This window comes from Vipera berus, assembly GCF_964194415.1.
Source record: "Vipera berus genome assembly, chromosome: 17".
NCBI classification, from domain to species: Eukaryota; Metazoa; Chordata; class Lepidosauria; order Squamata; family Viperidae; genus Vipera; species Vipera berus.
Genome location: NC_138220.1, coordinates 4,313,746 through 4,334,470, shown reverse-complemented (window position 1 = coordinate 4,334,470; position 20,725 = coordinate 4,313,746). Strand labels below are relative to the sequence as shown.

Genomic DNA, 20,725 nt, shown 5'->3' with positions numbered 1-20,725 from the left:
GCCAATCGAGCTTTTTTTTCTCTCTTTACGTTCTTCTTTATGAAACTCTCTCTCTCTCTTTTTAAATTTTCCTTAAACCTTGAAGCAGACAGCAACATGTCAAGCATTATTACAATTACGCTTTTTCCCTACCCAAAAAATTAATGACCAATTAAGGGACGGGGTGGGGGGAAGAAAGTCGGCAGATGTTTTTTTTTTTAACCTACAGAAGTCGCCAGTGCAAAACGTCGGGAGAGGAAAGACAGAGGTACTACAGGCTTATTGGGAAATAAAACTCAACCTGTATCTGGGCTGTTGTTGTTGTTAGTTGCGAAGTCGTGTCCGACCCATCGCGACCCCATGGACCATGTTCCTCCAGGCCTTCCTGTCCTCTGCCATCTTCTGGAGTCCATTTAGGCTCATGCCTACTGCTTCAGTGACTCCATCCAGCCACCTCCTTCTCTGTCGTCCCCTTCTTCTCTTGCCCTCAACCTTTCCCAGCATTAGGCTCTTCTCCAGTGAGTCCTTCCTTCTCATAGGTGGCCAAAGTATTTGAGTTTTAGCTTTAGGATCTGGCCTTCTAAAGAGCGGTCAGGGTTGATCTCCTCTAGGACTGACCGGTTTGATCGCCTTGCAGTCCAAGGGACTCGCAGGAGTCTTCTCCAGCACCACAGTTCAAAGGCCTCAATTCTTTGGCGCTCAGCCTTTCTTAGGGTCCAACTTTCACTGACATACATTGCAACTGGGAAGACCATGTATCTAGGTAGCCCTTGACATACCACCACTTGTTCAGTGACTGAAGTTACAGCGGCATTGAAAAAAGTGACTTAACGACTGTTTTTTCACACGGCCAGGGTCGCGTGATCAAAACTGTCCAGACTGGTTCGTACTGACGACGGTTGCAGTGTTCCTGGGGTCACGCGATCCTCTTTTGCGACCTTCTGACAAGCAAAGCCAATGGGTGGCTTAACTTCACCACCGCGGCAAGAAACGTCCTCAAGTGGGGCAAAATTCGCTTTCACAAGCTGTCTGGCTCAGCAACCGAGATCGTGTCCGTAAGCCAAGGACTACTGGTGCTGTGTATACAAGGTATTAATGAAGAAGGGGGGGGCAATGTTTGGAAAGAAAATGTTTGGGGGACACTTTAGCCCCAGGGGTGAGAAAAACAAAGGAATGGAAGAAGGGGAGTTAGCGGATCCCCACTAAGAATAATTTCCAACCAGATATGTAAAAAAGGGGACGTTATAAAATCCCCCCCCCCACAATGCATACACAAATTAGGTTTTTATTAGGCCTAAATGCAAACTTCTTCAGCTGCAAAATGTAACAGTCCAGCCCAATGTCTCTCTCTTGTTAAGGAATGGAAAAGCTCAGCTCTTGAAAAGGCCTGACCCTTCACTATTAGGGCACTTGTGTTAGGTTTGGAAAAATCTTGGCTAAAAGGTTTGCAATATTCTCTTTAAAAAACAACAACAACAACCACACACCCAAATACACTGTCTTTCTTCTTCCGAAACGGACTCATGAAAGGTTTTCCATCCCACCCATCAACGGTAATGCAATTTGGGTGCCTCCAACCTCTGTCTGCAGGGCTGCTGTGGAAATCCTCACTTTTTATCTTAAGGATTATGGATTATTGCTTGGCTGGGTGCCCGTAAATAAAATAAAATAATAATAAAATAAAATAATAATAATAATAATAATAAAATATAAAATAAAAATAAAGACAAGAAGGCCTGGAGGAACGTTGTCCAGGGGGTCGCGAGGGGTTGGACACGACTTCGCAACTAACAGCAACAACAGTAAAATAAGATAAAATAAAGTAAAAGTGAAATAAAATAAAAATAATAATAATAATAATAAATCTATCCACACCGACAATCCTACACTTTACTTTTCCAACACTGGAGTCTTTCTCCTTCCTTCCTTTTTCTGATGGATAAACCTCTCTCTCTCTCACACACACACACACACACCCTTTCTCGTCTGCCTGGCTCTGCCTACTCTTCTTAAACCATGCAAAGATTTATTAACATTTACAGTAAAAACAAATAATATAAATGCTGAACCAAGAAATACAGTGAGGTAAGGGGCTGTGTTGCTAGCACCATTTATCCGCGGAAATCCAATTAGCACTCAAGTGGCAAAGATACCTAGAAAAGGACTCTCAATCGAATCAAAAAATGATTCAAAAACATTAACCTGATGGCTAAAAATCCACATTTAAAACATTTAAAGTAATAAAGGCCCTTTTATTGAGTCTTTTCTATATTTCATTAGGGCTGCAATTGACCAAATGCACTTTTCTAAGGGCTGGGTTTGTTTTTCTGCGGTTTCCTCTCCTTTCCCTCCATTTATTTCTTTTTATAATTGGGTCTTCTAAATCTAATAGCCCTCACTCTCTCTTTTTTTCCTTTCTTCCTCTGTGATAGCTTTAAAAAGTAAAGAGAAAATGCAATTTTTGTTATCATGCTCTTTATAGGAAAAAACAACAACAACAATCAGGCCTCTCTCTACCAAGATGATGATGATGATGATGATAATAATGAGGATGATGATAAATAAATGAGGATGAATAATCCGAAGTACTAGTGAATAAGTAAATCATTTCTGGCTAATAAGGCCGGTATTAATAACGACGGAGAAGAAGAGCTGTCACCTAATTAATGAAATCATTGTGAATTAATTGTTGGAGTTTTAGCTAAAAGGTGGGGTACAAATATGCTAATCCAATAAATCTGCAGAGCCCTTGAAATTTACATAAATTCGCATGTGAATAAGAGACCCTGTACTTTTCACACAGAGGAAGAGAATAAAATTGCTCTCCCAGGATAACATTCCTTCGCCCTCACCCGGAACTTTTTAATGTATTAAAAATAATCCAGTTGGCTAATACGGGACACAGCTTAATAATTTTAGGGTTGTTTTTTTAAGATAGCAGAGTCCTTGGCTTCAGGGAGTCTTAGAGATCAGAGGTCTCCATCTCCATCTGCAGAGGTTAAGATCTATGATCTATAAGCGCCCAGATTTATGGACAACTGGAGATCCAGTACAGCTTGGTGCTTGGCTTTCCTCGTAGATCCTAACCTCGGCAGGTGGAGAAGGAGACCTCTGATCTCTAAGGTTCCCAGAAGCCAAGGACTCTAGTATCTCAGTAGCTTCTTCTCGGCTCCTAGCCTAGGGTTTTCAGACCCATGAAAATCAAATCAAATCAAATTGGACATGAGTGCTTACGAGAGAGAAAGGGGATGGTTGGATCAATGGAGGGTGTTGCAAAGTGTCCAAGGGATGACCCGTGAATTCAACCTCTGACAGAAAGGATCTAGCCAGGAAGGACACGAAAAGCCGAGCTACGTAGACGAGAGAAGAGTCTTCACCCAAGGCTGAACTTCCAAGATTCTTCACCTGATAAATATCTGCAATGCTCACAGAGTTTGGCGCATGGGCTGCTGTGCATACATACGTCCTTGACATGCAGTTTGTGCCCCCCAAATCAACGACAAGAAGAACACAAGCAGGAGGACCAAAGCAGGGGTCTTTCTCAACGTACGGAGTGAGGGGGGGGGGAAGAGGCGGAAAAGAGTCAGAAGAGAAACCCTTAGCAAGTGCAGAAGGCCTCCATGGGGGAGATCAATTCATTCAGCACGGCCTCTTGTTCCACTTAGAGGAAAGTATGTGTGATATAATAAAGGGCTCATCAGCACGCAGAAATTGGCCCGTTTCGAATTCCTGCCAAGCGGGTTAATTTAAAGAAGAAGAAGAAAAAAGTCCTATTTTAATTAGCTGGACTTCCAACGAGTGATTCAATCGGAGCCCAATGGTGTCTGGAAGCTTTCTCAACCTGGAAGGTCTCCCAACTCTACAGCTCAAGACAAGAGGTCTTCAAACCTGGCCCCTTTGGTGACTTGTGGACTTCAACTCCCAGAATTCCTCAGCCAGGCGCTCGTGCCTGCCGGAGGAATTCTGGGAGTTGAAGTCCACAAGTCACAAAAAGGGGCCAAGTTTGAAGACCTCTGGCCTAAGAGGGCTTTTGGTGGAGTTAAGAGTCTGCTGTGCAGCAGACTCCGGGGGTGGTGGTGGTAGAAATTGGATTTTTGCTCTGTCCTCAACAGCCTGATCAAGTCCAAGGGATCTACTTTTAAGATCATCTGCCTTCTGGGTCAGACCCAAAGGCTGAAGGAGATGCGAAACCCAGCCAATCGTTTGCAGCCAGTTCACGCGTGCCAAAATTTCACCCGCTAAATATTTTGCCAGCAAACAGCAATCCATAATTCAGCAATCAAGCGTGTGCGCTGCATAGAGAAAAGGGCCATATTCGCTCTCCAGTTTTATTACACAGAAAACCAAAGAGCTGGGGGGGGGGGCAGGGCGGAGATGATGGGGGAAAATAAAATAAAATAAAAACCTTTTTCTGGAAAAAGTAGGGCAGATTTTTTTTTCCCCTTTTACTTTCAACATTTTTTAGAAATCTTATTCCGCTTACATAGAGGTTGTTTTTTTTTTCCCCTTACTACTCTGTCTCTGGAATATTTCCATCTCTCTCCCCCCCCCCCGCAAGCCTCCTGAGTTTTCATACCTTCAATCCTTCCGCCGGAATAAAAGGGGGTTTCTAACAAATGCTGGGGTGCTTTTCTCAGAACGCATTTTAAAACGCATCTTCTGAAACAAGGAACTTGGAAGAGTTTCTCGTGAGAGAAAAGCGTTTTTAAACGTTAAATGTTTGATTTTGCTGGGGAAGTAGGAGCCACAATTTTTTTTTAAAAAAAAAAAGGGGATTTGGGACCGAGCAACTGGGAAAGTGACCAAATCTGGATCCAAAATGGAGGTCTCGGCCCTTACTTACGCCTTGTTAATTAGGGCTACGTTCTCTGACAAGGAAGTCCAAGGGGGGGTGTCTTTATTTGAGACAGGAGAAGAGAAAGTCCAAGGTCTCAATCAGGCCACATTCTGCCCAGCTTTCTTGGCATGGTACTTGAAGGAGCAACGTGGCTTGTGTTCAAAAGCCACGCCAGCTTGGTTTCCCCCAACCTCTGGCATGGTCAAAAGCCCCGATGTTCTTTATCAGGGCTTAAAGCACACACACACAAAAAAAGGGACGTGGTGTCGATCAGAAGGTCGGCAGTTTGGCGGGTCGAATCCCGAGTGCCACGTAACAGAGTGAGCACCTGTTACTCGTCCCAGCTTCTGCCAACCTAGCAGTTCGAAAGCACGTAAAAACGCAAGTAGAAAAATAGGGACCGCTCCGGTGGGAAGGTAACCGTTCCGTGCGCCTTTGGCGTCTAGTCATGCCGGCCACACGACCACGGAGACGTCCTCGGACAAGCGCTGAACACCAGCCCCTAGAGTCGGAAACGACTAGCACGCGTGTGCGGGGGAACCTTTACCTTTACTTTTTTAAAGCGCGAAAGGACTTTTCTTTCTGCTCTTTTACCTGGTGGACCCACCAAGGGACGTGGCAGGAAGGAGAGCATCTAAGAAACACGCAGGCCGTCCTCAAAAGAGCTTACTGATCCAGAGTGTGAAGTTGCAGACCGTTTGGGAACGGCGGAGACCTTCTTCCCTTTCGGTGGTTTGACGTACCGGGGTGTGTGTGTTGTTGTTAACGCAACGGTCCCACCCTGGGCAACTTCTGAGAACTTGCGGCGGCAAGGACAGGTGGGCCAACCGACAAAAGGAAGGACGATGGAAATTGGGGGGGGGACGTTCTGGCATATCTCTGGACAAGCGGTCACTCTTGCCGCACTGCTTCCTCCGTGCGCGTGCCCCCCCCCTAGTTTCCTCAAGGGGAAAGCAGCCATCGATCTCGAGTCGCGGGCAACGTCCAGGGTCGTTCCTTATCTCAGAACAGCCTCTGCCGCGAATTCCTGCCTGCGCTTTAATGTTTAAATTATTAAATGCATTAATGTATTTACATTATTCAAGTCTTATGTGCGTTGTTTTTTTTTCCCTCGGATAATTTATGTATAAGAGTTTGAATGTCCGTGACTGTTAATGTCTACCTCCCTTCCTGTTCATTATTGATTCTGGAAAGGGGGGAAAAAGTCAGTGTTTTAATGCCTTATTTTTAATGTATTAAGAGTCTGAATAAGTGCATTCTCTTTTTTCTTTTGTAATTTCATAATTTAAGTAGTGCATTTATTAAACTGACAACAGTATGAATTGTGGCGAAGGCTGGCTCCAGTCCAGCCTGCCAAAGCAGTTCGACCCGACCATCACACTACTTTGCAAATCAAGCTGCAGTTTAGCTCCAGACCTCAACCACTTCAAGGGGGAACCGGAAGAAGTGAAATTTCTTTCAAGCTTCTGACAGCCACCTACTTATCTGCCTGACAATGGACTCTAATTTTCCCTTTTTTTGGGGGGTGGGTGGGTGGGAGTACGATGGGACATGTGAGCCGACCCAAGCTCTAGCCAAATTTGTGGCTTGCTTTACAGATTTGGATGGGTTTGCCACAGCTGTGTAGACCCGACGGGCCAAAAGTCCATCGGTCTCTGGTCGATTCAAAGACGGTGGGGATCAATTTCGACAGAACGGGCCGATCTGGAGATTTGGCTCGAAGACTCAATGCCGCGAGGCGATTCCACGGAATCCCTTTCGCGAGCGAAGCCTCGCGTACCCTACGGCGAAACGAAAGCCAAGGGCAAAATTTCCGGTTAAGGAGAAGTGACCTGTAGTGAAACAGAAACTTTTCACATACCAGAATGAGGCGTCTTCAGACGACTCTGGAAAAGGGTGTTGTTGTTCTTTTGAGAATAGAGAGTACAGCTGCTTTCAATGGGTGTAAAATTAGGCTAAGGGGGGGATCAAGAATCTTGGCGATATAGCTGAGAAATAGAGCATTTTCTGAGCTGTGAAGGAGGTTCAAACTCTGACCTGTTTTGCCCTCAGTGTGACCCCGATGTTCCTTTCCAGACCCTGGAACGTATAGTGACTAGCTGTCATCTGATAGCTGAGACAGGAAGAAAAAACGGATCTCCTCCAAGTAACGAAACACCGTGCTTAACTGGATAAGTGGCCGGGATGCTTATTTCCTTCTCATGAACCAATATGTTTCAAAATGTAACCTGTAGCTTATATGTAAAACTTCTTGAATGCCTCATCTTATAAAATGGACCACGTATTTATCGTATGTGTACCGTAGCGTTATGTGCATCTTTTTTTTTTTTACTACTGTTATCCACGTATTCTATGCCGTATGGAAAGAAAGAAAGAAAGAAAGAAAGAAAGAAAGAAAGAAAGAAAGAAAGAAAGAAAGGAAGGAAGGAAGGAAGGAAGGAAGGAAGGAAGGAAGGAGGGAGGAAGGAAGGAAGGAAGGAAGAAGGAAGGAAGGAAGGAAGGAAGGAAGGAAGGAAGGAAGGAGGAAGGAAGGAAGGAAGGAAGGAAGGAAGGAGGAAGGAAGGAAGGAAGGAAGGAAGGAAGGAAGGAAGGAAGGAAGGAAGAAAGAAAGAAAGAAAGAAAGAAAGAAAGAGGGAGGGAGGGATGGAGGAAAGAAGGCAATGAGAAAACAGGAAGGCAATGAGAAGAATGGAATGAAAGGAGGAAGGAATATTTGTATTCATTTGTATTTTATTGTTGTTAGCCGCTCTGAGTCCTTCGGGAGATAGGGCGGCATACAAGTCTCATAATTAATTAATTGATTGATTGATTGATTAATTAATTAATTAATTAATTAATTAGGAAGGAAGGACCCCAGAATCTCCAAGGTATGAAAACGAAAATGTATAAAGTTGTAGCCACTAGACTAGAAAGTTTGATCCTTCAATAATATTTTCAGCAAACTCCAGAAGGCTGTGGTGGAAAGAGTTTAAAATCTCGGTGGTGGATCAAAAGTAGGCAGTTTGATCGCTAATTTTTGGCACTCCCCAAAGGCCAAACCATGCACCTAAAATAAGATTCCTATTCCTGTAATCTTAGTGTAGGATGTTCACGAACCATTTCAAACACTCGGAGCACTTCACCTTAAGGTCTAGCACCTTTAGAACCAAACCGTTCCACACTATTGAATTAACCTACTGCAAGCCATCTTAACAAACCCCCCAAGCCAAGACGGCACGGCTTTGGATGGTAACTCTTGCGAACAGTAGGGAGAAAAGGACCGTGCTGCCTGGGCTCGTGTAATTATTTAGTCAAAACTTCCTGAGGACAACGCTCCCGGTCCCGTTTAAAGATTTGTTTTATTTACAAAATTTCAGGAGGAAAAGGGTTGGGAGGCTTCCCTTTATAATAAGAGGCACAACGCATCTGACGGCAAAGGGCGGGGGGGGGGGAAACTTGTTTCCTGCAAAACTCCTGTTTTATTCATATGCAGATTTAATCAATTAGTAAACTAATAGGATTAATCAACTCATATTCCTTTTAACTGGGTGATTGCCCACATACTTTTGAGACTTCTTGGCAGCCCTTCCAGCCGGCCCGCCAAATGAGGACCACAAACGGTGTGGGGGTATTCCATCAGAGTGAGACATTAAATTATCTGTGGCCCTTCTTTTAATTATCGCCACTGGCCAAAGATTCCGCTTGGCTGGATAAACGGCACATTAAAAGAAACCCGCGGTAACTTTTTCAAGAACCCGGGCCAGAACTTTTTTGAGCGTTTCCCCTCACCGCTTCCTGGTGTATTTTTCAGATTGTTAACCTTCCGAAGGCTGTTTATTACCCGTCTGTACGATGCAGTTTTTGATTTTAGCCATTTTCTTATATAGGTAAGGTAAAGGTAAAGGTTCCCCCGCACGTGCGTGCTAGTCGTTTCCGACTCTAGGGGCCGGTGCTCATCTCCGTTTCAAAGCCAAAGAGCCAGCGCTTGTCCGAGGACGTCTCCGTGGTCATGTGGCCGGCATGACTAGACGCCAAAGGCGCACGGAACGCTGTTACCTTCCCACCGGAGTGGTCCCTATTTTTCTACTTGCATTTTTACGTGCTTTCGAACTGCTAGGTTGGCAGAAGCTGGGACGAGTAACAGGCGCTCACTCTGCTACGCGGCCCTCGGGATTCGACCCGCCAAACTGCCGACCTTCCGATCGACAAGCTCAGCGTCCTAACCCACTGAGCCACCGCGTCCCTCTTATATAGGTAGAGGAGAACAAAAGCAGAACGTCTAAATGCCAGTCCAACAGCTTTAACCGAAAACCGTATTAAAGGGGGGGGGGGAAGGGGGAGAGAGAAAAAAACCCTACTAATGTAGATCCTTTTTTTAAAAAAAAAATTATTTTCCCGATCTAAATAAAAATAAATTAAAAAAAAGGATCAACAGAGTAAAATAACATTAGAAGATTCTCGAGGTTTAAATGAATTTAATCTGGAAGGCATTGAGTCCGACGTTTTTTATCGACAGCAAGCTAATTCAAAGGCTGCAAAAGTCGACAGATTTTGCAAGCTCGTCTGAGGACCTAAAGATCTTTCCCATTCTTTTTTAAGAATGTATAATAATTTTTCTCTGCCATGGACAGACAAATCCCACATTTTGGGGGATATAATTTAAGAAGAAAAAAAAACCTAACATCCTTATTTAACGTAGTTCTTCTGAAATTCCGGTTTCTTCCCAGTACGGATATCTGGATAACACAATATTCAGCCCAGCCCCTTAAACTCAACTGTGTAAGGTAGTTCAAACACAGTACTGGAAGCATCTTTGTAAGTCAGGGGTCTTCAAACCTGGCCCTGTTATGACTTGTGGACTTCAACTCCCAGAATTCCTCAGCCGGCTGAGGAATTCTGGGAGTTGAAGTCCACAAGTCATAACAGGGCCAGGTTTGAAGACCCCTGTTGTAAGTGATCCACTTTCCCAGGCACAGGCTATCAAGTATTCTTGCAGAGTTTCCAGCCCATTTTTCACAACCCAGCTCTAGCTTGTTTCACTACAACTCTGTCCACACACACCCCAACCAGCTTAATGCTAGCTTTGGAGGGATCCAAGCAGAGGGGAGAGCGACAGAATGACAGCGTTGGAAGGGACCCCGGAGGTCTTCTAGTCTAACCCCTTTGCTCAAGCGAGAGACCCTACTACCCCCGTTCCGGACAAAGGGTTGTCCGATCTCTTCTGGGAAACCTCCAGTGTTGCGAGCACCCACAACTTCTGCAGTCAGGTTGTTGAAATGATTAATCGTTCTACTTTTTTTTCTAGGATAACTCAAATCCACACCAGACTGGACATAAGGCCTTTGGCAAAAAGAGAGGGTGGTTTGGGACCGAAACGTCTCGTGGAAATAAAAAGCAGATATAGATTGAAATCCCTAACCCTAGGGGGAGGGGGAGAGAGAGAGAGAGAGAGAGAGAGAGAGAGAGAGAGAGAGAGAGAGAGAGAGAGAGAGAGAGAAGAAGCATATAGTTGCAAAAGTATCTGTTGGGAGGGGGGGAAAAGAAATGAAGGGGGGGGCAAGAGATCTCTAGTAGTACTATGCTGACATCCGACGGCTTGTTTTAACCTCCACAGTGGAAGATATCTTTTCTTGGCAAGCAAACTGGGAAGCAAGTTCCCTTGAGGGCGAGCTCTCCGTGCAACTCCGTGTTGGTGTGCGTGCGTGAGCATGTGTGTGCCCCCTGACACAAACAGGCAGTGGGTATATAGCCTGGGCACTTTCCATGGCCCTACCCAGGCGACTGTGACAAGCAGGCTAGGAGGAGGAAAAGGAGAGAGAGAGAGAGAGAGAGAGAGAGAGAGAGAGAGAGAGAGAGAGAGAGAGAGAGAGAGAGAAAGTGAAGAGGGAAAAAAAAGTTGGTCGGTGCTGTTTTAAGCGCTGACGCTGCCATTTCTAAGGTTAAGTTTGTGTTATTTCCCCCCCTCCCTCCACACCCCCCCCTTTCTCATTACCATTCTTTAACTGTTACAATTTATATCAGCATATAATGTTAAATAATTACAGGGAGCAGAGGCTCACTCTGGCGAGAATATAAACGCGCCGTAGGATTCTACAGATTTAAACAAATAACGCACTCGGCGGGGGGCGAGCAGATGAATTAGCATTAATATCCTTCTCCGGCGATCCCAATGCTGCGTTGCTGTTTAAATACAGATCCTTTTCTGTAACCGTCGAGATGACAGCTTACAAGCGCAGTTGGCCTGGGCTGTCTAGGGCTCTCGCAGCCCACCCCGCAAAGGAGAGAGACTAACTTGTGTTTCAGGGGGCACCAACATAATAACGCTATTAAAAATAATAACAACGATAAGAATCCTCTTCCGCTTAGCAGTCCATTTAAAACCTTGCCTTTTGAGGGTTTGTCCCTACAATAGAAGGGCAAGCATCTTTCCTGGTGAATTAGTGAGTTCAGACAGGATCTGCCACTCACTTGACTTCTCAGAGACAGATCCACTCACCCAGGAAGGCTAGTATCATTCATGATGCTAACCAAAGGAGGAGAGAAGCTAGAGGAAGGAAGAGAGAGAGAGCAAGAGAGAGAGAGAAAAGAGAAAGCCAAAATAAATAAAAAGGAATAACGGATACAGAGCATGTTTCTGACTTGAGTCATAAGAAAAGGCCACAAGCCTTCTACCAATGTCCGAAACTAGCTCAGCGCTTAAAAAAGATAAAACTGATTATTGGATGGTTACACAAAATGTTTCCAAAACGTCTCTGATAACCAGACTGCAGGTTCTTAAGCGGTAAAGTCTAAAAGACAAGAGGGAAATCACAACTAAACAATGCTCAGTTGATGTCGCTCTGCCGTGGAAAAAGGCACAAATTATGGGATACTAGGCAGCGACAGATGTTTCTCCGTCAGTGCGCAAAGAGAAAATATCTGCTGTGAACTCTGCAGAGGCGTCGGGAAGGGCATCGGCCAGTAAATGCTCAGCCCCACTCAGTCGCCCTGACTCCACTCCAATAAAAGAGATGACAGGGTCATAAAAAGAAAAAAAAAAGCATGGCATACTATGGGGCAGGGGTGATGAAACTGCCGACCCGCAGGCCAGATGTGTCATGCCGAAATCGCACTGACCCCAGCTCCGGCGATGGGGAAAAAGTCGCCATACATCATGTGACGTGGCGAGTTTGACACCCCTGCTATGGGGGATATGGAGCCTTTCCACGTGTTACTGAACCACACTAAGCAGTAATGACTAGTTCTGTTCCTAGGACCTCTGAAAACCATAATGCCAAACTGCAGGTAGCCCTCAACTTACGACAATTCATTTAGTGACGGTTCAAAGAGAAAAGTGACTTACGACCATTTTTCACGCTTACGACCGTCGCCGCATCCTCACGGCCACGTAATCAAAATTCAGATGCTTGGCAACTGACCCGTGTTATTTATGGGGATTGCCGTGTCCCGGTGTGTGTGTGTGTGTGTCATCTGATCTCCTTTTGTGACCTTCTGATCAGCAAAGTCAACGGGGGGGGGGGGAAGGTTGCTAACTTTAACAACTTCAGTGATTCCCCTAGCAACTGCAGTTGTTAAAAGTTGTAGAATGGGGGCAAAATTCACTTAAAGCCTGTCTCAGTGACAGAAATTCTGGGCTGAGTCGTGGCCATAAGTCAAGGACTACTTATATTGCAGAGGAAAAAAAAGATTAAATCAGAAGGAAAAAAAAAGAAAAAGAATCGCGCGGGAACTGTTAGGCCCGTATCCACCTATCTTTGTCAACAAGGATTACAAAATCCAGCTGGCAAAAACATAGAGAAAGAGTAAAAAAAAACGAAACGAAAAAAAACCCCACACTGGATAAAGATGCAAGGCACAAGTTGAAACAGCATTAAACTAACATCAGCAGTCTGTGCAAGAAATGCTACCTCTGGGAAATATATAGGGCAAATTCAAAGGCTGACTCTCTTAAAAGTGTGGGCAACTGCTGCCCTCTTTTGGATACCTGCATGCAGCAAGGGATCTCTCCTAACGGGAGATCTATTCCAAAAATGAGGCACGCCAAGGAGTTGTCGGTCCCTCATCTGTGTGCAACAGAGAAAAGAGTCCAAAAGGAAAACGAGTCACAACGAAATGAGTGCTTCTTTCTAGAAGCTTGTCCCTCTTTCTGTATAGACTATCACAAACCCTTCGGTGATAAAACCGCAAAAGCTGAACCCACTTCTCTCTCTTTTTTTTTCCCTGTTATCCAGGGCTTTTTTTGTCATAGAACGCTCAGAACGGAGTGCCGGGACCTTTTTTTGGATGGAACCTTCTAGGGTAGGCAAAGCGGGTTGTATGACATGTGTGAGTTCCGGCACCTTTTTCTTTTACAAAAAAAAAGCACTGCTGTTATCTAATAATAAGCCCAGGAAGAATAAATTGAGAAAACAGGAGGACGAACAGAAATCAATTCACCAGCATGCTCAAAAATCCCTACAACAATATAGATAGATATTTAAAAATGAAAAGAGATGGGCCAGCATCAAGAGGACCGGTATGATCTATGCTTATCAAGGAAAATGACCTGTTAAAACGTAAAATTAAAACAAAACCATTTGTAGGACTGAACAGCCAGTAAGGTGTTGCAAGAGAGATGGGACAGATGGATGCTTTGAGAGGAAAAAAAAAGGCAGTTAGGGGAGGGCGTCTGTATCGGAATAATTTGTTGAATATTGTCTTATGGTTATCCGTCACCAAAAACATTTACCAGCATCATCCGTGTCATTTGCAAAGCTCATCAAGAAGAACTCTTAAGCTGTATGGATGCAAAAAAAAAAGGGGGGGACCGGGATCAGGGTAAGCAGCCCAGCCCCTCCAAAATTTTATTTATTTATTGAACTTATAGTCCCTTCTCCCATGGGACTCAGGGCAGTTCACAAGGGAATTAAAATAACACTACAAATACAAAAAGTTTACACTGACGGGGCTTATAGGCATATAAAAGAAATATTTCTCTCTTCTGCAAACTGTGTGCTTTCCCAAATCCATAGCCTCTGTGTGTGTGTGTGTGTGTGTGTGTGTGTGTGTGTGTGTGGAAAGCTCCTTCTTTAACAATAACAGAGTTGGAGGTCATCTAGTCCAACCCCCTGCTCAGGCAGGAAACCCTATACCATTTCAGACAAAGCCTTCCAGTATTAGAGCATTCACAACTTCTGGAGGCAGGTTGTTCCACTGGTTAATTGTTCTCACTGTCAGGAAATTCCTCCTTAAGTTCCAGGCTGCTTCTCTCCTTGGTTAGTTTCCATCCGTTGCTCCTTGTCCTGCCTTCAAGTGCTTTGGAGAATAGCTTGACTCCCTCTTCTTTGGGGAAGCCCCTGAGATACTGGAAAGCTGCTATCTTGTCCCCGCTGGTCCTTCTCTTCATTAAACTAAAAAAAGGTAAAGGTTCCCCCACACAGGCGTGCTAGTCGTTTCCGACTCTAGGGGCCGGTGCTCATCTCCGTTTCAAAGCCGAAGAGCCAGCGCTTGTCCGAGGACGTCTCCGTGGTCACGTGGCCGGCATGACTAGACGCCAAAGGCGCACGGAACACCGTTCCCTTCCCACCGGAGTGGTCCCTATTTTTCTACTTGCGTTTTGACGTGCTTTCGAACTGTTAGGTTGGCAGAAGCTGGGACGAGTAACAGGCGCTCACTCTGCTACGCGGCACTCGGGATTCGACCCGCCCGACTGCCGACCTTCTGATCGACAAGCTCAGCGTCCTAACCCACTGAGCCACCGCTAAACTAGACCGACCCAATTCCAGCAACCGTTCCTCTTATGTTTTAGCCTCCAGTCCCCTGATCATCTTTGCTGCTCTTCTCTGCACTCTTTAAAGGCCGATGCTTTTTTCCCCCCGAACACAGCGCAGACCAGCTGGCTGCCTCACGTGCCAGCCCTATCTCAACCGAGTGGCAGGCAGGGACGGATTGTGCTCAATGCAAGCGTCTCCTTCAGAGACGCAAAGAGTTTCAAGGCAACCCGCCCATTGATCCAAAGCCGGGCGACTTAAGCAAAGATGACAGTTCCCCTTTAAACATGTCCTCTTCCAGGGGAAGATCGGCATCTGCGGACAGCGGATAGACAGTATTTGTCCAGATCAACACATTAAAACGAATCGATAGATTAAAAGAGTGCATTTTGCGCGGACCACCAAGAAAAAAAAAAAGAGGGGGGGGGGAAATAAAGAAAAAAAACACCACTCAATGAACGAGAGTCAGCAGGAAAGAGACAAAACCAAGAGGAGAAGTGGGGGGGGGGGGAAGCGATTCGACCCAAAACTCACCAAGAGGTCAAGCATAACAGAAAAGGGTTTGACAAATTAATGCATTCTTTCCAATAAAAGTTTAATAGATGGGGGGGGGGGAACTGCCAGCAAACTAAAAAGGAAATAAAATACGGTGCGTTGAGAAATGTCTAGGTAATTCATCGACAAACTTTTTTAAATGCCTGTTGTCTTGTGTCTCTCGCTACGTTTCTGGCCCACAATGACAAAAGGGGACTCGTCTATTTCGGAACACGCAAGAGGAAAACAACAACAAAAAAAGAGGACAATTTCAGTATTTGGCCCACTGTTGGGTTAGGACGCCGAGCTTGTCGATCAGAAGGTCGGCAGTTTGGCGGGTCGAATCCCGAGTGCCGCGTAACAGAGTGAGCGCCTGTTACTCGTCCCAGCTTCTGCCAACCTAGCAGTTCAAAAGCACGTAAAAATGCAAGTAGAAAAATAGGGACCGCTCCGGTGGGAAGGTAACAGAGTTCCGTGCGCCTTTGGCGTCTAGTCATGCCGGCCACGTGACCACGGAGACGTCCTCGGACAAGCGCTGGCTCTTCGGCTTGGAAACGGAGATGAGCACCGGCCCCTAGAGTTGGAAACGACTAGCACGCGTGTGCGGGGGAACCTTTACCTTTACCTTTTTACCTTTCTCTCCGAGATTTGCCCCAGGATATAGGCAATTTGTCAGCCTCCACCATTTCGGTCTAGTTTCCTCCTGAAGAATTTAGACAGAGGCGGAGCAGCCCTTTAAAAGTTATTCTCTCTCTTTTTTCTTTCTTTCTCTCTCTCTCTTTCTCTCCCTCTCTTTCTCTCTCCATCTCCCCTCTCTCTCCGTCTCTCTCCCTTTCTTTCAACTCCCAGAATTCCTCAGCCAGCGTGCTGATTCAGATTTATGACGGTCGCAGTGTCCCCGCGATGCCCCTTTTCACGAAATGGGGCGGATCTTTCAGTTAGCAGCACAAATTTTGAGCTCAGATGCGGTCCTCTTGCGGGAGAACCTGGCTGGAGTCCGCTCTTTGCCAGGTTTCATTCGGGATTCAGCCTGTGATTACCTTAAGGCAGGGGTAGGCAACCTCGGCTCTTTTATGACTCGTGGACTTCAACTCCCAGAATCCCTGAGTCAGCTGACTCAGGAATTCTGGGAGTTGAAGTCCACGAGTCATAAAAGAGCCGAGGTTGCCTACCCCTGCCTTAAGGGCTTCCTAGCTGGGCCTGCAAAGTTGTGAAACCTCCACAAAAGCTCTCCAGATCAGCCTTTGGCCGGCGGGGAGGGGGGAGAAACGGGGTGGGTGGGCGGCCGAACGCACGCCTCAGGCAAGCAAGTCAAGCTACAACTGGGAAGCAAACGATGCAATTAGTTCTGAGGTCTCTCTGCGGAGCCCCGCTGCAGATAAGATTGGATTAGGCAAGACCTAAGCAGAAATGGGAGAAAGTGATGGGAGAGTAAGCATTAAAAAAGGGGAAAAAAAGATTAATTAAAAGAGAAGCAAAAAATAAATAAATAAAAATAAAAATAAAGATGCTCTGGCCTCCAGAACGATGCAGGCTTCCCAAAGGACTCTAACTGGACCCCTCTTTGCATAGGGTTTCTCACCTCCACAAGATCAGGTTGTATTTCAGGGCACTGTTTTAGCATTGCGGTGCCTTCCTCCCTCCCCTCCCCTCCCTCCCCCCCTCCCTCCCATCCCGCTTTTCCCAACGAATTATTTTTATTTTATATCTCCGTCTATATATAGATATATAGCTGCTATGCGTTTCTCTTTCCTCCGAGCAATTACCCGGCAGTATATAAAGAGCAGGGGAGATGATGTTAATTAAACAGAAGATAATTTCTGTCAGCCCACAGAGTGGGGGGGGGGGGAAGAGGTGGGGGGGAGGAGGAGGAGGAGGAGAGGAGCGGGGGGGGGGAGAAAAAGAGCAAGCTGGGCCTTGGCTGCTTGGAAAATTTTCTCTGCTCAAAGCACAGGTTATTCGTGTCAGCAAGAAAGGGGCTAATCTATTTAAATAATAATCGTAATAAACTTGGGAAAAAAAACCACCCCACCAAAAAAATATATTAAAATAAAATAAAATTGCTGCTGGGAGATACAGAGCGAAGAATAGGGGTGGAAGGTGCGCCGGGACATCTGAATTTGCAGCAAAGGCTCCTAGTCTAGTCGGGGGGGGGAAACGATGATGCAAAGATGAAGGTGGGCACACAACAGCGTTGTGACATTTTAGGTCTGCAAGATTCCTCCCGGATCAGGTGGGGAAAGCTTCATCGGAAAGCCTGCGGAGGTGACTGTTAAGCCAAGACCAGCTTTCCGAGCCGATGGAAACGGCCGAGCTGAACCATGTTTGGCAGAGACAAAATTCCTGGTGTTATCTGCAAGGTGTCAGGATGGGAAAATCTGGACCTAAACGTTGACAGGGGGCGATAATAATAACATTTGCAGGTGTTTTGTTTTTTTTTTTAAACAAAAACAGTGAGGATTCCGGAATAGGACTTACGGCCACAGTGGAGCCCTAAATTTCCGTTGCTAAGCGAGACGGTTGCTAAGCAAATTTTGGCCCGTTTTACGACCTTCCTTGCTACGGTTGTTAAATGAATTACCAGAGCTGGCTTCCCCACTGGCTTCGCTTTGTCAGAAGGTGGCCAAAAGGGGAATCACGCCACCCCGGGGCGCTGCCACCGTCGTAAATAGGAGTCAGTTGCCAAGCGTCCGAGACCCTGGGGAGACTGCGGCGGTCGTTGAGTGTGATTTTTTTTTAAAAAAAGCCATTCTAACTTTCAATGGTCCCTAAAAGTTCTGTCACAAGTCGAGAACGATCTGTATTTCAGAGTTCTTTGGCTAAACACTGTATGACAAAAATGGTTTGTTTATAAACAGGTGACAAACGTAGCTTCTTTGGGTTAGTTGTTTATTCTGCTTCATCTCTGGCTATGTTCACATGTTGCAATCAGATGCTTTTTTTCCCCTTTTCTTCCCCCCCCCCCCCAAACCAGCTACAACCAGGGACCGGTTCAGTTCCATGGAGAGAAACCTAAGTCTTGTAAGTAGTGATAATAATAAGTTGGAAGGGACCTTGGAGGTCATCTAGTCCAACCCCCTGGTCAGGCAGGAAACTCTATACCATTTCAGACAAGTGAATCTACCTACCGAATAGTAAGGTTTAAAGACCACAAATTTCTTTTTCCCAAAGCTGGTCGTTGACAAAACAATATATATCTGTTATGTTGGCTTTTGATCTGGCCATGAGAAGGAATGAAGATCAACTGTCAGCCTCAAAGCAAAGGCAGGTTTTGAGGACAGAAGGAAATTTAGAAATTTAGCTTCCTAACCCTTTTGGTTTTTGCCACACACACAAAAAATCTCCTCCCACTCACTACCATGCGGCAATGGGCAGGAATTTCACAGACAGCATATTCACACACACACACACACACACACAAATCTTCAATGGGAAAGAAATAAAATGTACGGCGGTCAAGCTAGACCAGCCCAATATATATATTTTTCCAAGTCAGAGTACATCTGATATAGAGCAGAGTTGGAGAATCCCACCTGTGGGATGGGACGGATCTTTTTTGCAACGAGTCCGAGAGATTGAGCAACTGGGTTTGCGAAAGAGGAGGTTGTTTATTATTTATTATTTCAATCCTCTTTCCTCACCACCTTGAGAATCTTGGCTAACAGATCCCCGTGGCTAGAGAGGACTTTCTCCACCCTTCAAATACAAAATCTGAGAGCAGGCTAAGTCTGAGAAGGGAAGCTGGGAAAGTCTGGATCTCACACACACACAATCACACACACACCAGCAAACCACAGGAGGGAAGGCAGCTCAGTCAAAACACAGGGGTCATTCAGAGAGCAGGAAACTGCGGCCGCTGAGCACCTTTTTTCACGGAGCACTTTGCAGAAGTTCCTCCAAGCAGATCCTACTCAGGGGAAGACGGATTGGTGCCTTGGAAAGGAGGGTGGGGAAAGGCAAGGATTTGTAGATACGGCTTGCGCTGCACATAACTCACCAGGGCGTTGCGGGACGCTCCATTCTCCGTTCCAGAAGATCCGATCTGGAAAGCAAAGAAAGAGAAAGGTTAGACTGCCACCCAATGGTCATCTCTCAGCAAATGTGCAGTTGCACACTACAGGGGCGGGCGGGCGGGAGGGAGGCTTGTAAACTGTGCAAATCTATTATATTATTATTATTATTATTATTATTATTATTATTATTATTATTATTATTATTATTATTTATTATTATTTTTAAAGTTCCAAATTAAAAGGGGGCCGTAACAGAAAGGCTGCGATCGCCGAGGACCAGCAATGCAAGAATAAACGGTCTTGACTTGGTGCAAGGCAGTGGCCCATCCTTTCAAGCCCACGAGCCTTATCCTGCTCCGTCGCTGAATTAGGACCAATGGAAAGAGTTAAATGATGGGACTCCTATAATTTACACCTGCATTGGTGTGTGTGTGTGTGTGTGTGCGCGCGCGTGCTACCGTAGTTGGATGCGAACTGAGTTTAATGCACTTGTGTAGAGCTCGGACTGCTGTTGCAAACCGGCTGGAGGTGCGACTTCCCCGTGCGGCTCAGCACGAGGGAGAGTAGAAAGTCGGTACCAAAGTAAGACTAACTACAACTACTCTGGAGGTGTAAAGGGGAAAAACTGAAAAGGCACGTAAAGGAGAGAGAAAACCAGCGTTAAGCACAAAGGCGAAGAGGGGGAAGGAGAAGAACTGCAATTTGGGAGGTCACAAGTTCAAGCTCTATTTTAAACAAGACCAGTTAGCAGGAAATGGGAAAAATCTTAGCTGCTTTTTGCGTTTATTGGCAGCTCCATAAATAAGCTGTCTCCTTAGGAAGCTGCTCCCAGGACGTACGTACACGGGGTATCTGCCCCATGTAGGCCTCGCTCTTTCGATTAGCGCAGGGCTGCGAGACACAGCAGCCTTGTGGAGAAGTGTCCGAGTAAAACGGCTCTCCGAATCACCTGGCGCCAATACAAAAGGCAAGGAGAGAGAGAAAGGGGGGAAAAAAAAAAGAAAGAAATGGGTTTGTTAGAAGGCCTCAGCTTAGCCACACCGTTTATACTTCTAATTCCCAGATGGGCAGCCCAAGGAAAATGCAGGCATTTTGCATTTGCAGGTTTTTAATGGGTGGGGGTGGGTGGGGAAATGGGAAAGCGTTGCCGCTCCACTCCCCACTTCTTTGGGCTAAATTCAGTTTGGATTATTATTATTATTATTATTATTATTATTATTATTATTATTATTATTATTATTATATTATTATTATTATTATTATATTATTATTATTATTATTATTATTATTATTATTATTATTATTATTATTATTATTATTATTATTATTATTATTATTTTACCGACTATCGCAAGAGCTTAACTTCACACTCCTGTGGGATCCACCAAGTTAGATTTAACGGTGGCAATCTTCTTCCGGAAGAAATACGTGCACGGTTCTGAAAATGCTGATGTTAATATGTCAGCCAAGCAGGTCATCACAATAAACACTGGAATTCTACTTTTATTTTATTTATTTTAAATCCCACTTATATCCCGCCCTTCTCCGAAGACTCAGGGCGGCTTACAATCTAAGAAGCACAAATCAAATGTGCTTAGCAATAGCCTTCATTCTATGTATATGCCTGCTTATTA

At 45.3% G+C, this 20,725-nt stretch overlaps 1 protein-coding gene across 3 annotated transcripts in view; it reads right to left on the bottom strand.

The window, feature by feature from the left end:
- Window positions 1-20,725, bottom strand: part of PEX14 (peroxisomal biogenesis factor 14) — a 75,955-nt gene that overhangs the window by 51,267 nt on the left and 3,963 nt on the right. For 2 of the 3 annotated variants that reach the window (XM_081341604.1, XM_081341603.1), the window contains exon 2: window positions 19,076-19,120. In XM_081341604.1, coding sequence (XP_081197730.1) covers window positions 19,076-19,120 — 45 coding nt within the window. Of the gene's footprint in view, window positions 1-19,075; window positions 19,121-19,934; window positions 20,041-20,725 lie in introns of all 3 variants that reach the window. The other variant, XM_081341601.1, reaches the window with a different exon arrangement.